This window comes from Lycorma delicatula, chromosome 11 (genome assembly GCF_047948215.1).
Source record: "Lycorma delicatula isolate Av1 chromosome 11, ASM4794821v1, whole genome shotgun sequence".
NCBI lineage: Eukaryota > Metazoa > Arthropoda > Insecta > Hemiptera > Fulgoridae > Lycorma > Lycorma delicatula.
This window is the reverse complement of record NC_134465.1, coordinates 13,284,252-13,303,772: the sequence shown is the minus strand read 5'-3', so window position 1 is coordinate 13,303,772 and position 19,521 is coordinate 13,284,252. Positions and strand designations below refer to the sequence as shown.

Genomic DNA, 19,521 nt, shown 5'->3' with positions numbered 1-19,521 from the left:
CAAAATTTTGGTTTATATTTAAATGATCTTCATAATTTTTTATTTCTGCAGATAAATATGAAAATATTTTAATGACTTAATAATCAGGTCAAAGGCAAAATTAATTGGTAAAATTTTAAATTTCATGAGAACAGGAAATGTTTTAATCTCATATCAAATGAAAAAAGGTCCATTTAACAAAAAATATTTTTCAATAAAAAAGAAATGCGGGTGTAAGGTAAAAGAACTAGGTATTCTTTAGTATCTAGAAATTCATTATAAATTAATAATTATTTCTTACACAAGCAGTTAAGAGATGTATAATACATACATTTCAATCCATAAAAAAACTATCTCTAATTATAATAACTAAGTATTAAACATATATTACATTGTTAAGAAATCTTATTGTAGATGGACTTTGGATAAATCTCATGAATACAATCTCATGATCATGATATAATGTTATGATCAAACAACTTTTATCATCTGCAGGCTCAATTTTTTCAAGTCTCTAATTTTATTATTCCCAATTCTTCTAATAATAATTGAAGTTCGTCAGGAATTTTGCCTTCATCCACTTCTCGTGCTATCACTCGAAACTGTAATAATAAAAGCTGGATAAAATTATATACACTTTCTTATTAAATGGTTGCTATTATTCTATTATTAACTATTACAGTTAGGATAAGAGTTTTCTTCCCAAAAATTAAAAAATACAAAGTATACACAGAAAGTTTGCTCAGTTTCTAAATATTGCTATTGCAACGCTAAAATTATGATTCTGTGTACATGCTGAGATGTCCGATATATTAAGAAAGGATTCATGTTATTCTTATTCAATTGTCCAATCTGTGTTTATAATGTTAAAAAAAATGAGGTATCAGTCTTGTGTGAAATTTGGTCTGTTCACAATCCACAATGATATTTGTGAAATTTATGAAGAAAATGCAATGATTCCATGCTACTGAGATGGACTTGATTGTTTAATGAACAGAGCAGGCGACCATCTTTGATTAGTGACAATTTGGTGCATGCAGCTGATGGAAAGATTAAAGGGAAAAAACCCGTTCATCATTGTAAAGTATGGGCAAAAAGTCCCTTTATATGTTAATAGCATAGTTCAGTTAGATATGTATATAAACATTGTTATAAATACAAAAAACAGTATATTACAACATTTATGTCTGGTAACATTAATATTTATTGTGAATAACATTGTTACAAAGGTTCAAGGTTCACTGGTTTGGAAACAGTTCATTTAGCCATGTGCGGACAATCACAGCAAAATGTGGTTGAGTGTAATGATATCAGCTATTCCTCTTGCTGTTAATTTTGGAAGTAACCATGTGTTAATCATGCGAAGATAGCTGTGCTGGTTCACAGAACCATAAAATAAATATGGTTGAAGCAGATGGTCTGCCGTTAACCCTGCCCAAATCATAACATGCGGCAGATTGCACGACAAAAGTGTGGGTTGTCATTTGCCCAAAACCAAACATTATTATTTCACACTCATCCGAGAACATAATATTTTTTTGATCATCTGCATGTGGGAAGTGTGCGAGCAGCATTTCACATGGATGCACATGTTGTTCCAAGTCACAGTCACTCAACTCATTCACTGAGGATGGCTGAAATCATGAAACATTCAGTCTTTTTGCACATGGTCTGCCTTAGTTGATCGCAGGATGCCTAATTCTGCAGACTGCTTACAGGTTGACTTCATCAACGATCGTTCAATTGATTCTGCCACAGCAACACAAATTTCAGCGTGAGTCATAGGCCTTCTGCAATGTGGTTCATCGGGAACATTTCTCATCGCAATGGTTTTCTTCTCCCATGCGAATAACATTGGTTGTGATGGCAGCAGTTTTCCAAACCACAGAGCTAAGTCCCTCAAAATGTCTGTCGTCTTCTCTAAGTCCCGCATTGGGAAATGCAGGGTGGTACACAGAAATGGGAAATTTTGCAAGTAGTAGTGGCAGCCCTAAGAAGCTGTTAGAAAGATGAGAGTGGCATTCTTCTGTGCACAACTACCAGCCATTTAGAATATTGTACCAGGGGATCGGTATATACATTTGCGGTGAAGGCATTTTACAAGAATGGTTACAGTATGACTGCAGCTCAATGGGAATTCCAACGTCATTACAATTTAGGATGCCATGGTAACATTTCATCTTGCTGCACCATCATGGGTTGAGAATTTTGAGGAAACAGGTTCAGCTCTAAAAAAGAAACCACCAGGTAGTAAACAAACTTTATGAATCCCAGAAACAATGAACCAGTTCGGGCCTCAATTGGATGGAGCCCACAACGATCGACAAGGAAACACGCAGCAGCATTGAACCTAAACCGAACAAATTTCCACCGAATACTCCACAGTGATTTGAAGCTTTACCCTTAACAAAATTCAAGTTGTACAGGAGCTGAAACCATCAGACTATGTGATGTGACAACAATTCTGTGACAAAATGATTGAAAAAATTATTGCTAACCCCAATTTTATTGACAGCCTTTTCATGTCTGATTAGGGTCAATTCCATGTAAACAAGCAGAATTGTAGATATTGGGCAGCTGAAAACCCTCGTCAATTGGATCAACAACCATTACACAGCCAAAAGGTTACAGTTTGGTGTGCCGTATCATTGCAAGGTGTGATTGGGCCTTACTTCTTTGAGGATGAGAGAGGGAATGCAATGACAGTGATGTTTCAACGATATGTTGATATGATCAAAACTTTTATAGCAGAACCATTAAAAATCTTTCCTGATCATAATTCTTAGTTTCAGCAAGATGGAGCCATGGCCCATACTCAACGGCAGGTATGCAACAATTCTTTGGTAACCACATAGTTTCACAGTTTAATGAGATTCATTGGCCCCCAAGATCACCAGATTTGCTGGTGTGCGATTTTTCTTGTGGGTTCACCTTAAAAGCAAAGTGTACACCACTTGCCCAACAACAAACAGAGTTGAAAATGAGGATTCCAGAAGAAATTGCTGCAATTCTCATGTAAGTGTTTCAAAGCGCCATGCAAAATCTCAGCATTTACTTCCAGCATACGTTCGAGTGACCATCATCTTATGGACATAAGATTTTAGAAATTAAAATTTTTTATGCTGGGACATTTAATGGCATATAATTTACTTTTTGTTTTCAACAATGAAACTAGTAAATTTATTTTTTTACTTCCATGATAGTCACTTAAAAAAATTTCCCATTTCCTTCTTACTTCAAAAAGTATAAAAATTACAAACAACTATGTAATTGATTTTTTTTTTTTTTAATATCACTTTAGAACTTACTTTCTGATAACCTCTCATAAAAAAAGTATAGCTTTTATTTACTGAAAACACTCGCAATATTTTTTCTAATCTTGGGTAATTCTTAATTTGGTCCACAAGTTAAAAATCTTATTTATGAGATATAAAATCCAGATATTTTAGTGGCTCTTATTTTGTGTAGGAAAGTTTCTTCCAAATAAGATCATTATGTAAATAATGATAATACAGCCTATGGATTCTGATATTGAAAGTATTTTTGAACAAAAATTCAAGAAATTGGTTGACAATTTGAAAGTACTTTGTCTAGATAGCAGAAAAGGTTTTTAACATCATTCCTAAGTATTATTATTTTTTATTTATTTTTTTTTTATCAAGCGGCAGTTTTTCATCTTTTGCAGTTCTTGTAAACACCTTTTTGCCAATTTTTTTCTTTTTGTTTTTCAAACTATCTTGACACACCAACTGTTGAATTGCACTTAGCCTAAAGAAGCAGAATATAAACACATATTAAAACTTTCTTTTGGGTGAAGTTTTATTTAAAGAGTATGTTGGTCCTCACACTACTGTAGGCAAAAATTTATTTATTAACTTCTAGCAACTTGGTTCTAGTAACTTGGCATGCTACACTGACCTTCTCAAGTTCTTTTCTTAAAGCAAACACTGCCTTCTCTCTGTCGCTAACTAATTCTTCCAAATACTGATAACGTAACTTTTTACGAGCTCTACATTCTCTTGCACTCTGTCTGCTTCTTTCTAGATATAAAAATTACACTGTTAGCTATAAGTACAAATATTTTGCTTTAAATCAAAGGAAACAACTAAAAAACTTAACAAATCATTAAGTCTAAAACAACAAGCAAATTTAAAAATATTAGTTAACATCCTAATTAAGACTCAAATCCCCAATTTTCATAGATATAGTTCTCACAAAAGTAGTGGGTAACATACAATCGATTTATCATTGGGAGATCTGAATTTATTTATCACTTCATATCATTTGTATCTCTATATTAAAACTGATTTAAACATGCTTTAATATCTATGTAGAACACACTTTTTGAATAAGAATGATGGACAAGTAAAATAAAAACTTAATCAATCTGCACAAGAATAAATATATAAATGGAATAATGTGTAAATATCAAGAGATATGTTTCATTTCCTGTATTTTCCATATTATTAACTTGCATTGTAACAAATCAATAGTGATCTCTTTTACAAAATGCTGAAAAAATTGCATCAAGCGATATAGAATCAATGTAACTAGTTTACCCAGACCTTACACCAAACATCATTATTGCCTGCTTCTATGAATTACAACCTACTTTGCTGCCCAAAGGTCCCATGACAACATAGTCAAATGAGTCATTAATTTGTGCTTACATTGCAAGCAACATCATTGTACGATGAAGGAATACAACTTCTGTTCTACTATGATAAATTCCTTAACAATGGCAGTAACTAAATTTGGAAGAAGATTGTGTTCTTCAAAGAGCAGTAAAACTTTTACTGGGATATGTAAACAATCTGTGAAAAAAGTAACACTGAACCCACAAAGAGCCAAATGGAATGATTTGCACCTGTTTTTAAGGTTTTTTACATTTAAAGAATAAATATAATTAACTATTAATTACCATATTAAAATTAATTAATTTAGTAAAGTTAAAAATAAATATTTTCACAAACCTAATTTAGCTTTAACATCAATTTTATCAGCTGCTTTTCTTCCTCTTCTTGAACCTCTTTTAGGTCCTTCTTTTGCTTCTTGAGCTTGTTCCTAAAAAAAAAAAAATAAATTATAATACAAATTTCTAATTAATAATACATAACAAATATTAATTTAGGAAATAAGTATGAAATATAATACTTTTTACGCAGTAAGTAATAGATAATATGGGATCTTTATAGATATATATATATATAAAACACTAATTACCCAATTACTCTAATCTCATAGAATAATGTATTATGTTTTAATGCCTTCATAGTTTTTCTAGTAAGTCAGCATTCATATCAGTCTAACTTCATAGGCTGATAAAATATGTTAGTAATTTTCTTTAATCTTTTATATTATCAACATATAAATGGAATTAGTACCAGTTTTATCATAATTGTATTGGGAAATGTGCGCTCTCTTCAGGAAGCTAAATTTAGAAAGGTATCCTTCTGAAAATCTTTGTAAAATGAAAACTAACGTATATAAAAAAATCAAGGGGATATTGTTTTTAAATTAAAATTTCTCCATAAAATGAATTAAAAAGGCCACACACATTCTACCAAATTCAAATTTAATGCATGCAATTGCATTCATTTTCAAATAAAGTACACATTTCTCAATTATGAACATGTAATTGAGTATTTTAATGTACTTAAGGAGTTATAATTTAGATATTTATAATTACTTAAACTGTAGATCATTGATTTCTGTTAATTTCTTATGGATATTTTCCCCTAGAGTAATAAAACTCTTTACGTTAATTTAAAATTTTACATTTAAAACAAGCTATGTAAAGTGTTTTATTAAAATTAACAATTTTATTAAATTTTCATGATTAAACTTCCTTTAAGAGTAGTGTATTTAACATAAAATTTATTGTAATTGCTAAAATATGAAAACTTCTCAGTAAATAACAATATTGAAACATTTTCAATTTCTTTTTGATACAATAACAACTCATTACTTTATTCAATGTTACATACTCGGCACTAGTAAATTACGTTAAATATACACAACATACAATACACTTCATTTTTGTAAACAAAGCAATTTATTTTTCAACATAAACACTATCTGTAAATAAAAATTTTATTCCAATTATCTTTGTTCCTTGCTAAAAACGTAATAAAATCCAAAATTCCATTTATTTTATATGCCAAACACCTAAAAGTAAAATAATTTGTAATCATATGATTTAATTTGACCTTGACTTTCCTTTATTAATTAAACTTACAGTTTCTTCAAAATCTTGATTTGCAATAAATGATTCATCAAAATCCATCATTTTAAAAACGCTTAATCAAATTTTACACTACAACGAATCAAACAAAGAAAAGCAGTTACGTAAGGCAGTTTGTTAAACTTAATTTATCTAAGAACGCTTTTGTTTTTATCACTGCGCCCCCCAGTCTTGTCGTAAATACAAATACCAACCTCGAATATAATAAACAATTATTATACTTACGAGTTAATTAAGTTTTACATTTTCTGTAAATAGTAATGACAGAAAATTACTATTTTTATCAATTAAACATTTCCTGAATTTTTGCTGGCAGTCTTTTTAACCTAAAAGTTAGAATTTAAATACTAGTAGCAAAAATGTTTTAACGAAAGTTGATACGACTAATAAAAGCGTGTATGAAGTATAAGTGTATAAGTAAACTGGGATTGCGTAATTCAAAATTATCTAAGACATTATTAAGTAGGCCAGTTAATAATTTCTTCAAAAATATGATGAACGTAAAATTTGAGTTTGTTAGATGGTAGTGATAACATCTTATCCAGTAGTATTGCTGTTATCCTCGATATAGATAATATTATAATATAATCTGCCCCCTCAGTAGGGAATATTTTTGTATTTAAAATACAAAAAGCTACCTTGCTCTGTCTGATTGCATTATGGCGAAGTGTTTATTTCCGTTAATTTAGTAGTAGTTTTCTGTGCGCCCACCCGTATGTGTTAATTTAAGCCAATTATTAGTGTTTGTGACGTAAAAATAAAATATTTGCTTTGATGAAAATATTAATAATAAAATGAATGCAATGCTGTTATCGCTCTGCGAAATTTAATGAGTCAAGTAATGAAAAATGGTAGGGATGTAGGAAAAATTTGTTCCTGCTATCATGTGTAAATAACCTCTCAAATATTGATGAATGTCGGTAAGATTCCGGTATTTGCCGTACGTCAATGAATTTTTATGACAGTGTTAGCGGTTGGATTAATGTAATATACGTGTATCTGATTGCCGTGTTATTCCAGTTGTTGAGTCAATCAGTCAACTTAACATTGTTTATGTAGGTTATATCTGTTTGTTAAAGTTTGAAATGATATGCCATCCCAACAGAATGAAGGTAATTGAGCCTTTATTTACTTTTAAATTTACATTATTTAGTGACTTATATTATTATTAATAGACTTAATATATTTCAAAAATATAGACTGTGCTTACAGAAGATCATTCCGGAGCTGCTATATGGCTTCTTCTCTAGTAAAGTTGCAATTGACACTTTTGTTAATGACATCTGTTATGAAATCATTTGGGAACGCAACTAGTAGGCAAGCAATACATAAGCCAGTGTGTTCTTGTGGGAAATTTGACATCGCAAATCAGCTGATTTTGAAGATGAGAGTTCTAAGGTTCTAGAGGCAGTTATTTTTTTATGGATTTGAATCCTAGTTTGTGGAATCTGGTGTTCTTTGGTGGTTGGGTTTCAATTAACCACATATCTCGGGAATGGTCGACCTGAGATTGTACAAGACTAAATTTCATTTACATTCGTATATATCATACTCATTCATCCTCTGAAGTATTATCTTATGGTGGTTCCGAAGGCTAAACAGAAAAAGAAAGACATAAATTGATCCTTGATGTTAGTTCATAAATTTGTGGTGTGTCTTCCACAGATTCAGAAAAACTCACCCATAATCAAATAAGTGTTTGCATTTAAGAAACTGGACACCCACACCCAGATATTACTCCAACATAACAAATTTTACATAGTGCATGAAAGTCGTGTTCCCTGTTTGCTTAAACTGTATTACATTTTTAAAAACATAATTATTATATCATATATTGTATTAAACCATATACTAAAGGTTGCTTTTTTTTAACTAATTAAACATGGGTGTTATTATCATTAATGGTCACCTTCAACTTTGCTGATAAAGGAGCCCCAAAATTACTTATACTGAAAAAATAAATGAAAGCTATTTAAGCAACTAAACATTTAAAAAAAAAAAAAATTTTTTATCCTCTCTCTCTTCCTATATATGTATATATATTATTATATTTACCCTATTTGCATTTGGTGTTTGTTACCTTTAAGATAGTTTCATTGAACTATTTTAAAGTGATTCCAGCACTTCTGCCTTGTCTTAAGACTCTTTTTGAGTTTGAATCTTGAATTTATTGAATGCTTGATTTATTTTGTATACTTTCTTTATTGCAAAACAAATTAATTGATTTTTGGGAACAAGAAAACCCACAAGGAGCTTAATATCATGAACAAAGGTTGTAAAGTATTATCTTTTAAATTTAAAAGATACTGCAACATTCTTAGGAAGACACTTAGGAATGACTTCCTAAGAATAATATATTGTTATTACGCAAGGGACAGTTAAATGTTTGTGCATATGTTTTCTCTGTGATACTTGTGTTGCATAGCTCAGATGAGTTTTACAAATAATTATAAATAGTTTTCTCATAACTTTGTTTGCGCATAGCAAACATATACTTCCCAACCACTCATGTACTGAAAAAGATGTTTGTCTAACCCTGAGTTACAAGTACCAAAAAAAAATAAATAAACATTATGCTGGATCTTATAAACTCTGATAAAATATTTTGAGTTGCTGTTACCAGTTTCTGAGTATCATTGAGAATAGTATTGGTATACACAGTCCTTTTATTTTGACCGTCATTACAGAATTTTAGAGCAATTCTAATGGACGGTTACAAAAATGTATGTAACAAATCTCTTTCAGTAAACTAATGATTTACAAAACAGGCTAAACTAATTACTTGTACCCTTCCTTCTGTAACTCATAAGGTTATTGAGTATTCAGTAGTCATATACATTAACAACTTATTACAAATGATATTGTGCATATGGCTATTTTGTGTTGTCTGATGTCACCGGGAAACTAGCACAAAATGTCTACTCACAGTTGTAACACAAATGTTATTTAATAATTGTTTCTCATATGTAATTTTTTAAGTTATTAAATTTTTAGCTAAGTAGTATATTGTTGATAAATGTCTTCACACATGTAAATAAGCCAAGTGTGCAAGTAAATGAATTGAATACCCATGGAAATTCAAAATAATTGGTTATAATTGTCTCTTTACATAGTAACTAAAGATAAATAAATTAAGTTTTTTAATGTAAATTGTAAATTACGCATTTTCTAAAAATACATCTTGAATGAAACATTTTTATTTGCAGTTTCATTACTTCTTTGTTCATAGATTTCATTTTCTGTTAAAAATTGGTTAACATTGAACAAAAACTTTCACAACAGTATTTTCAAAACTGGGATGTCACTGTAATAGAAATAATAATTTTATTATCTTACCTAGAGCCTTTGTTCTGTTGTAAGCTCCGGGTTTGCCATTGGTTAAAGCCATACACAGCTACCAGTTGTCCTGGTTGTCACTGCATGTATTTGGCATTTTTTAGTGATAAATAACTGTTTTAAGTTGTTAATAAATTTTTATTAATTATTTACTTATATTTCTACAAAAATATGATCTGTATAAAAATTTCTTATTTTCTTCGTTATGATGTCTCCAGCAATTTAATATAATCTTTCTAAATTCTCTCTTTCTTTCCATTGTCTAAATATCTGTAATTATGTGTTCTCGAATTCTTTTCAAGACTTCCTCCTCAGTGATTCTAGGTTGCATTGTGAACACCAGAATACTCTGCTAGCAGTAGAATAGTTTTAAGTTAACATTTATGTTAACATTTTTTTGTTATTCCTCTCCTTGAAAAAGATTTGGCACTTAATTTACAAAATTGCAAAATAATTTTGTTATTGTCTGTGTTTTCTAAAGTATATGAAAAGATTATAAAAAAATGACTTGTTATTTCTTAAAATGCATACCATATTAAAAAACTTTCAGCATGGATTTAGGAAAAAACTGTCTACTGATGCAACCATTTTCCAGTTTTTGGAAAATATTTTAAATTCTATACATAAAAAAAAGATTGATTTCCAGTTTTTTGCAATCGCAGTAAAGCATTCATTTAGTTCTGTATTTATTACTGATGAAAAATATAGTAGCAGTGGTATTAGATGAGCTATTTACAATTGGTTAAAGTCATACTTTATCAACCATAAACAAGTAGGTAAAATGTCATATTTTGATAAGAATATACATGCAAAATTCAGGTTCTCAATTCAGGATGTAGAATGCAGATGCTCTTAGGAAACTGCTTTCAGTTCCTTGATTTTTTTATTGTTTATTAATGACTTGCCTTAAAATCCTGTAGCCATTCTTTGAAACCCATTTTCGAAGATGACTCAACTGTATCTATATCAAAAGATAATTATTTAAAAGGAATTGAACATTTTTGTGATAGCAGCTAAAAAAAACTAACTTTAAGTATTGATAAAAGCATTTCATTGAGATTCTCAGATAGACAACATTGCTGATCGTGTGGGCAGAATTCCCATTAATGACAACAGTTGTATTTTATACCAGTGTTTTATACATTTCTGTTGCCCACAAATCAAAATGTCTTGTTTTATTAGACAAGTTCTTCTGGAATAATCAAACCCCAGAACCCAGAAGATTTTGTTTATAACAAAATCAAAATGTACTGTTTTGCTCTGATGCACCTTAATAAAACACTAAGCTTGAAATTATTATTAAATATTTATTATGCCTATACACAGAGTGATTCAGGAGGAAAGGGAGATAATTTCGTGCCGTGTTGGTGCTCCATCAAGTCGATAGTACATTTCAGTTCATTTCTCCTCTGAAAACATTTCAAGCACTGTAAGAAATTCATTGTTTAGAAATTCTAGTTAATTTTTCAGAATGACACATTGTTCTAGTATGAATGAGCATATTAATAACTGATTGTCGATCATGCCACCAAACATTTACTGAAAATCGTTGCTGAAAATTTTATTTGACTACTGCAAGTGAGTTTTCTTCAGACCAGCCATGTAAATTCCATGTGTTGTTTATACCATTACGGATAAAAGTAGCTTCGTCTGAAAATATTACAACAGAGTTTTAAGTGGTTATTATTGTTAACCCATTGACAGAATTGCAGTCGTCTGGCAGCATGTTCACCAAGCTGGAGGAGGTATTGAACTTTCTGAACATGATAAGAACACAGTCTGTATGTAATGTCCTCCGAAGCGTACTTTGTGGAATGTTGTTGGGCTTTATTATGCTACCATTGTCATTTTTAATAAATTACCAAACCATTTGAAAAAGCTGTCCATCAGTTATTTAAAATACAATTAAAAGATTGTTTTTTATGAAAACAATATTCTGTTGATGAATTTTTAAATAATACAAATTAAAAACAAAAAAAATTATTTATCTCCATCTCTTTCAACATTTATATAATTATGTGCTCAAAATAATTTTCAGTAATAACAAATGAGTTATGAAATTATTTTGTTAATTATTTATCTTTAATGTATTTACTTTAACTTTACATGTATTTGCATGTAAATAATTAGCATGCTTGAAATACATTTATTATTTATCTTACAATTTGTTTTTATATTGAAGTGATCTATATAATTTTATGTACCGATTAGAATAAAGATTTATTGATTTATTTTATAAGTATTACCAAATTAAATAGACAAAGAAACATAAAATATGATTCATTAGATATTATCTTTATAATTGTTTATTCATACTTGCTTTATCACCACGTAGTTAGTTATACCAAATATTTTTAGTCTTATATTAATTTTTATTTATAAATTTAATTTAATTTTTTGATATGTATTTATTATACCACACCCATGTGTTTTTATTTCAGATAGATAAGTTGTTATTTGCAGTGTTTGCGTACAAACAAAGATCTCACATTTTATCAAATTCATACAGAGATAGTGTTATTGACAGAATTACTAATTTTAAACTATGTATGTTATCAAAAAGGTATTTAGTATTAAAAATACTTATTAAATTTTTCTATTTTTTTTTCATAGATTAGAATGGCAATAAGTACATTTGTAATTCTGATTTATGTTATTATTTTTTTAAGCAAAGTACTTCTTGGTCAACAAAATATAGAGTTTTATACTGTGTCTTCCAGCCAATTTTAAGATAATTGTCATCCTGTCAGCTATGGTAGGAAGCATAGTCTGCCACAATAGTCAAATTCGCTAGAGAGCTTTATCCCCGTAATAGTCAAAATTCTGTGAAAGAATTGTGAGAATCTTGTCTTTTCCATTAACCATTTTTCAAAGCCATAGACATTAATCTGCTCATGATTGCAACTGTTTCTAATTGTGTCTAATATGTAAAATTATGGCTTCTGTTATACATATAGAGTGGCCACAAAGTCCCTTTAGGTAGTATAACATATAGATTAGTGATAGGATAAATGTGGATGTAGTAGGAATTAGTGAGGTTCGGTGGGAAGAGGAAGGCGACTTTTGGTCAGGTGATTTTAGAATAATTAACTCAGCTTCAAATAATGGGCAGGCAGGAGTAGCTTTCATAATGAACAAGAAGATAGGGAAGAGAGTAGAGTATTTCAAAATGCATAGTGATAGAATCATTGTAATAAGGATAAAATCAAAACCTAAACCGACTACGATTGTAAGTCTATATGCCTACAAGCGCCCATGATGATGATGAGGTAGAATGTGTATACGAAGAGATTGATGAAGCAATTAAACACGTAAAAGGAGATGAAAATTTAATAATATTTGGAGATTGGAATGCAAGCATTGGAAAAGGCAAGGAAGGAAATATAGTGGGTGAATACGGGCTGGGCAAAGGAATGAAAGAGGGGACCGACTTATAGAGTTTTGCACGAAGTATAATTTAGTAATTGCCAACACCCATCTTATAAATCATAATAGAAGAATATACACTTGGAAAAAGCCAGGCGATACTGCAAGGTATCAGATAGATTATATCATGGTTAAGCAAAGATTTAGAAATCAACTCCTTGACTGCAAAACTTACCCTGGAGCAGACATTGATAGCGACCATAATTTGGTGATAATGAAATGTAGATTGGGGTTTAAAAACCTGAAGAAAAGGTGTCAGATGAATCGGTGGAATTTAGAGAAGCTTGAGGAAGAGGAGGTAAAGAAGATTTTTGAGGAGGACATCGCAAGAGGTCTGAGTAAAAAAGATAAGGTAGAAAATGTAGAAGAAGAATGGGAGAATGTTAAAAAGGAAATTCTTAAATCAGCAGAAGCAAACTTAGGCGGAATAAAGAGAACCGGTAGAAAACCTTGGGTTTCAGACGATATATTGCAGCTGATGGATGAATGTAGAAAATATAAGAATGCTAGTGATGAAGAAAGTAAAAGGAACTATCGGCAATTAAGAAATGCTATAAACAGGAAGTGCAAACTGGCGAAAGAAGAGTGGATTAAAGAAAAGTGTTCAGAAGTGGAAAGAGAAATGAACATTGGTAAAATATACGGATCATACAGGAAAGTTAAGGAAAATTTTGGGGTACATATATTAAAATCTAATAATGTGTTAAACAAAGATGGTACACCGATATATAATACGAAAGGTAAAGTTGATAGATGGGTGGAACATATTGAAGAGTTATACGGAGGAAATGAATTAGAAAATGGTGTTATAGAGGAAGAAGAGGAAGTTGAGGAGGATGAAATGGGAGAAAAAATACTGAGATCTGAATTTAAGAGGTGTGTAATATTTATGAAAAAGGGGAATTTCAGTCAGACTTCAAAAAAAGTGTTATAGTCATTATACCAAAGAAAGCAGGGGCAGATAAATGTGAAGAATAGAACAATTAGTTTAACTAGTCGTGCATCAAAAATCTTAAGTAGAATTCTATACAGAGGAATTGAGAGGAGAGTGGAGGAAGTGTTAGGAGAAGACCAATTTGGTTTCAGGAAAAGTATAGGGACAAGGGAAGCAATTTTAGGCCTCAGATTAATAGTAGAAGGAAGATTAAAGAAAAACAAACCAACATACTTGGCGTTTATAGACCTAGAAAAGGCATTTGATAACGTAGACTGGAATAAAATGTTCAGCATTTTAAAAAAATTAGGGTTCAAATACAGAGATAGAAGAACAATTGCTAACATGTACAGGACCCAAACAGCAACAATAACAATTGAAGAACATAAGAAAGAAGCCCTAATAAGAAAGGGAGTCCGACAAGGATGTTCCCTATCTCCGTTACTTTTTAATCTTTACATGGAACTAGCAGTTAATGATGTTGAAGAACAATTTCGATTCGGAGTAACAGTACAAGGTGAAAAGATAAAGATGCTACTATTTGCTGATGATATAGTAATTCTAGCCAAGAGTAAAAAGGATTTAGAAGAAACAATGAACGGCATAGATGAAGTCCTACGCAAGAACTATCGCATGAAAATAAACAAGAACAAAAAAAAAGTAATGAAATGTAGTAGAAATAACAAAGATGGACCACTGAATGTGAAAATAGGAGGAGAAAAGATTATGGAGGTAGAAGAATTTTGTTATTTGGGAAGTAGAATTACTAAAGATGGACGAAGCAGGAGCGATATAAAATGCCGAATAGCACAAGCTAAACGACCTTCAGTAAGAAATATAATTTGTTTACATCAAAAATTAATTTAAATGTCAGGAAAAGATTTTTGAAAGTGTATGTTTGGAGTGTCGCTTTATATGGAAGTGAAACTGGACAATCGGAGTATCTGAGAAGAAAAGATTAGAAGCTTTTGAAATGCGGTGCTATAGGAGAATGTTAAAAATCAGATGGGTGGATAAAGTGACAAATGAAGAGGTATTGCGGCAAATAGATGAAGAAAGAAGCGTTTGGAAAAATATAGTTAAAAGAAGAGACAGACTTATAGGCCACATACTAAGGCATCCTGGAATAGTCGCTTTAATATTGGAAGGACAGGTAGAAGGAAAAAATTGTGTAGTCAGGCCACGTTTGGAATATGTAAAACAAATTGTTAGGGATGTAGGATGTAGAGGGTATACTGAAATGAAACGACTAGCACTAGATAGGGAATCTTGGAGAGCTGCATCAAACCAGTCAAATAACTGAAGAAAAAAAAAAATAGATTAGTGCTTTCATTTACTCTACAAAGTACCAAACTTTTTAGAAGTTGATGTTATTTTCATGTGTTCAGTAAAAAATTTGATTGATGCAATCGTTAATCGTATAATTGTGCAATTTACTTGTTTTATGCAAAGTTTAATCAGCAGACAAGCAAGTATTCAATTAAAGAAAAACCTGTTCCTAGTGTTCAGGTATATGAGCATACAAATACAAATGAAAACATAAGAGACAGATTCATTCAGCAATAGTAAGAAAACTTCATCAGTAGTAGCAGTTTTAGGAAAAAAACATTTTCTTCTTGGTCAAGTCCTGGATTTGAATGAAATCTGGACGATGATTGAATAGCTCTGCTATTGTTGTTGAATCCTCTTTATGATTTTTTTTAAGGCAACCGAGAAAAGGTCTTCACAGCTAAATATTCCTCATTCAACACTTTAAAAAAATAATGAAAAAATATCTGTGGTTTAAATCTGCTTGTGTAATGAGTTTTCTAGCTTGGACATGGCTTTAATGGAAACTAGTTGCAAAGTTTTCTAAGGTGTTTTCCCAATGTTCAATCATTGAAACCAGTTTTATTCTTCTACTAGTGTAACCATGCTGGAATATCTGAGTATGTGTTTTTTTTTTTTGTGTAGAGGTAATTTCCTCTTTTATAAGGAAATCACAGACTACCCCCACACCGTATATAATGATGTTTGCAGTGATGACTGAAATGCACCTGGTAGGACCATATGTTTTTGAAGGAAATGTTGACAACATTTCATACCTTTAATGCGCTTAAATATTTTTTTTGTGATTGGTGGAGAATTAATTGCATTTAACACCATTTTACTATAAGATGGAACACCAGCTAATTATACTAAGTTGGTAAGGGCTTTTTAAATTAATATTTTGAGAGGTAGTAAATTGGTAACGGCTCTAAAATTCAGTGACCCCCCCATGAAATTCAAACTTAAATATCTGTGAAAATTCCCTTTGTGATAAAAGAAAAAACTTCCAACTAAGGAATGTTAATGAGCTGAAAACTGCTGTCGAAGGCTGTTTTCAGCTATGACTTTGATCCTTCAACATAATGTGTCTAGATCTGCCTGCTGATTGATAGAACTGTGCAGAGTGTGGAGGACCACATGAGAAATAATTTAAAGTAACTTCTATGTGTAAAAATGTTAAATAAACTAATGATAAAAAATCCATGTTTATTTCCTAATATGGAAAGTGACTTTGTGACCACAATGTAAAAGAAAATATATTTTTGAGGAGCCAGTGTTCTTTATGCTATCAACATTTGAACTTTACCAGTATTTTTGATAAATTTGGGTCTGAAAGACAAACTTATCTTTTAGAAAATAAATATTTTCATAGTTTATCTATGCATGCAAAATATTTGTTTACTTTCAGCGTGATGTTTTTCTTCTTTTTTTGTTGGAAATGTGTGGCTTCATATTTAGAAGATCCACTGAAACTAAAATCTTATTTTAGTGTTGTCAGTCTTTAAGATCATACTTATTAAATCATGTTCAGTTCATAAATATTTGTTGATAATCTCAATACCTCATACTTGTAAGTTTGTCTGTGGAAAACTACCATTTCAGTTAAATTACTATTTATGTACCTCAACTATCTGATAAATTACTTACTCATGAATCTTGCACACCACCATTTTTATTTAGACGTTGATATCACATAGAATAGTAATAGATGACTTGAGCAGATAACACAAATTAGGCTGTAGTTATCAGAACATGTTTATTATATTAAATACTTTTTATTACGGTATAAACACTATTAATGCAAAATTTTCTATATAATATGTTTAAATCTACCAGTATAGTGCAATTCTTATAACAGATGGCACAATTATTCCCTTTTGTTAAATTAGTGTAGCATTTGATATGTGCATGAAATATTCAGTTAGTTAGCCTAGCCGTGTATGGTGGAAGGTACTCTAATTCCTTGTCCATAGTATTTAGGTTAACAACTCTTACTAGATCCACAAATTAATTCTGTTATTGACTAATACTGGTTTTCTGGATGATTTAATCTAATAACTTCATCAAAATGTTGAGTAATATTATATTTAAACATTTTTTGTTACGGGGTGAACACAATTTTCTACATCTGTTTATATAATCTTTTGCTGGTGACTACCAGTTATGAGAATGCATAATGTGAAATTACTTAACAATGTTACACAATTTTAATAAAATTGTATCAGATACAGCATGGATAGACTTCTGTAGATATTACAGCCTGGTAGATTTATAACACCTATAATGTTGTAGGAACCAAGTCTCTGAACGTACAATGATGAATGGTTTTGTCGTTAGATTTTCAATAAATATCTCCAGTCTAGAAAAGTTAACATTTAACTTTCTAATATTTACGTATAATATTTTTTACACTGTTAATGGCTTTATTGAGAGTTTGCATATTATCGAAAGATTTTTCATATGGAATTGATTCTTTTTGAATAGTTTACTTATTATATTACTTATTATAATTATTCCTTGTTATCCTTCTTCTTGAAGACTGAGTTCGTGTGGTTGGTGCTCCTTAACTTATTTTGCTTTATATTGTTACCAAGAACCGAAGTTGTTTTGGAATGTGCAGTTGAATCAAGTATTCAGTACTGTTTATTTTTCTGCTTATTTGGTATTTTAAACATTCGGTTTTCAGTACCTATTGCTGTATGATTTGTTCCATGAGTATGACTGTGATGCTCATCGCTATAAATACAACTTACATATTTACAGATTTCAAGATTTTGCAATCATTTGAGATACGATCACCAGCACATCTGAAGCGCTTATGATTATTAGTATATTTATTGCCATTATGTACTGAGATGCCATTATGTGCTTGCACATTTGTAGCAGGATATGCTATTAATATTAAGATCATCATATGCTCTGTAACATTGATATTCTATATAAATTTTGTTTTCTTAAATATTGATATAATTCACTAGGTAATTCGAGTATCACAGTTTCTTTCTGTTTTTGTAGCTGTTTACTAATATACTCATGGACAGATTGACTCCATAAATTTCTGCTATTTGTATCATTCTCTATTTCTTCATCGGTCATATCTGTATTGATGCCTGTTATTTTTATCTAAGGAAGATTTATCTTTGACATTTTTATTTCATAATCTTCACCTGATTTATCCATGAAGACCTAACTATCTACTTTGTTAGTTATTCTTTTTAACTGGGATAACAATTTTTTTTTTCCAGCTTGTTGATTACTTGATCATATGTCTTCATTTTCATATCCTCACTTTTTTCTTTGATTATGAAGTTAAGTATATACATATTAGTAATGATCATTTTTCAAAAGTGTAGTGTAATTAGCCTTTTTGTTACTGTTTTCTTGTTTACATTTATGGAATAGTTATTTCTGCAGCAAATTTTTATCATTTAATTATTGATTGAGCTCCCTCAGAAGCAGTATTTCTGTTTTGAATTATTTATAATTATCCACTTCATCACTAAGTAATGTCTTATTATATTGTTATATGTTTAATATTACTCACATTTGATGTGAGTTATAATTCTTCGTGCAGATTATGTCCTACTTCCTTATTTATCACTGTAAAAATTTTTGTAGTGTTTTCATCCATTGTATTTGTATTTGGATTGAGGTTAGGTCATTGTATAATCATGACCGTGACAGGCAGATTATCAGAAATTTTAAGTGTATAATGTAATTTTTTTGTTTAATATTTGAATCGTGGTATGCATTGTCACATACACAAACAGATATCAGGCTCTCGTATTAGAGTGGCATTTATATAATTTCTCACCATTGCCTGATGGCTGCCACCTTATGTATTTTTTAAATTTAATTCTTGTTTATTTTAATTTCTTGTATTCTAGGAACAACGCCATATTTTTAAAAATGCATTAAGATGTAAATTTTTACAGTTTTTTCTGTGTCTGGTCTATTCCATAAACAGGTTCATCTTTATGTATATATTTATTTTTCAAAATCTTTGCAGAATGAAAGGTTATAGTAAAATGGAAGCAAACCCTGTAAGATTTTAAATACGTTGTTTATAACCCATTATTTCTCTTCTGGATATTATATAACTTATACATTTTATAACCACGATTGCATTTAAAGTATCTAAGTACAGACAAATTTATTTTCTTTAATATCAATGATGTTCACTCTGTAGCAAGCCTATGAGTTGAACAGAGAGAAAATACCGATGAAAGTTGATTATATGTTTATCACAAGCATTATATTAATCTTTGTATTAGCAATACTATTCATTTAGTTT

The 19,521-nt window shown here is 30.4% G+C and overlaps 2 protein-coding genes across 4 annotated transcripts in view; one reads left to right on the top strand and one right to left on the bottom strand.

The window, feature by feature from the left end:
* Positions 1-213: 213 nt before the first annotated feature.
* REPTOR-BP (REPTOR-binding partner) lies at positions 214-6,405 on the bottom strand. The gene is made up of 4 exons (XM_075378720.1): positions 6,218-6,405; positions 4,953-5,043; positions 3,898-4,019; positions 214-581 (listed from the first exon to the last, which is right to left on the bottom strand). Exons 1-4 carry the CDS (start codon positions 6,266-6,268, stop codon positions 486-488), a joined length of 360 nt encoding a protein of 119 aa, XP_075234835.1. The 5' UTR covers positions 6,269-6,405; the 3' UTR covers positions 214-485.
* A 264-nt stretch (positions 6,406-6,669) lies between these two features.
* waw (Translation factor waclaw) overlaps positions 6,670-19,521 on the top strand; it is a 67,663-nt gene continuing 54,811 nt past the window's right edge. Inside the window, exons 1-2 of one of the 3 annotated variants that reach the window (XM_075378718.1) lie at positions 6,670-7,335; positions 12,001-12,122. In XM_075378718.1, coding sequence (XP_075234833.1) covers positions 7,309-7,335; positions 12,001-12,122 — 149 coding nt within the window. In that variant the 5' untranslated portion in view covers positions 6,670-7,308. The remainder of the gene's footprint in view (positions 7,336-12,000; positions 12,123-19,521) is intronic. The other 2 variants (XM_075378716.1, XM_075378719.1) reach the window with 2 other exon arrangements.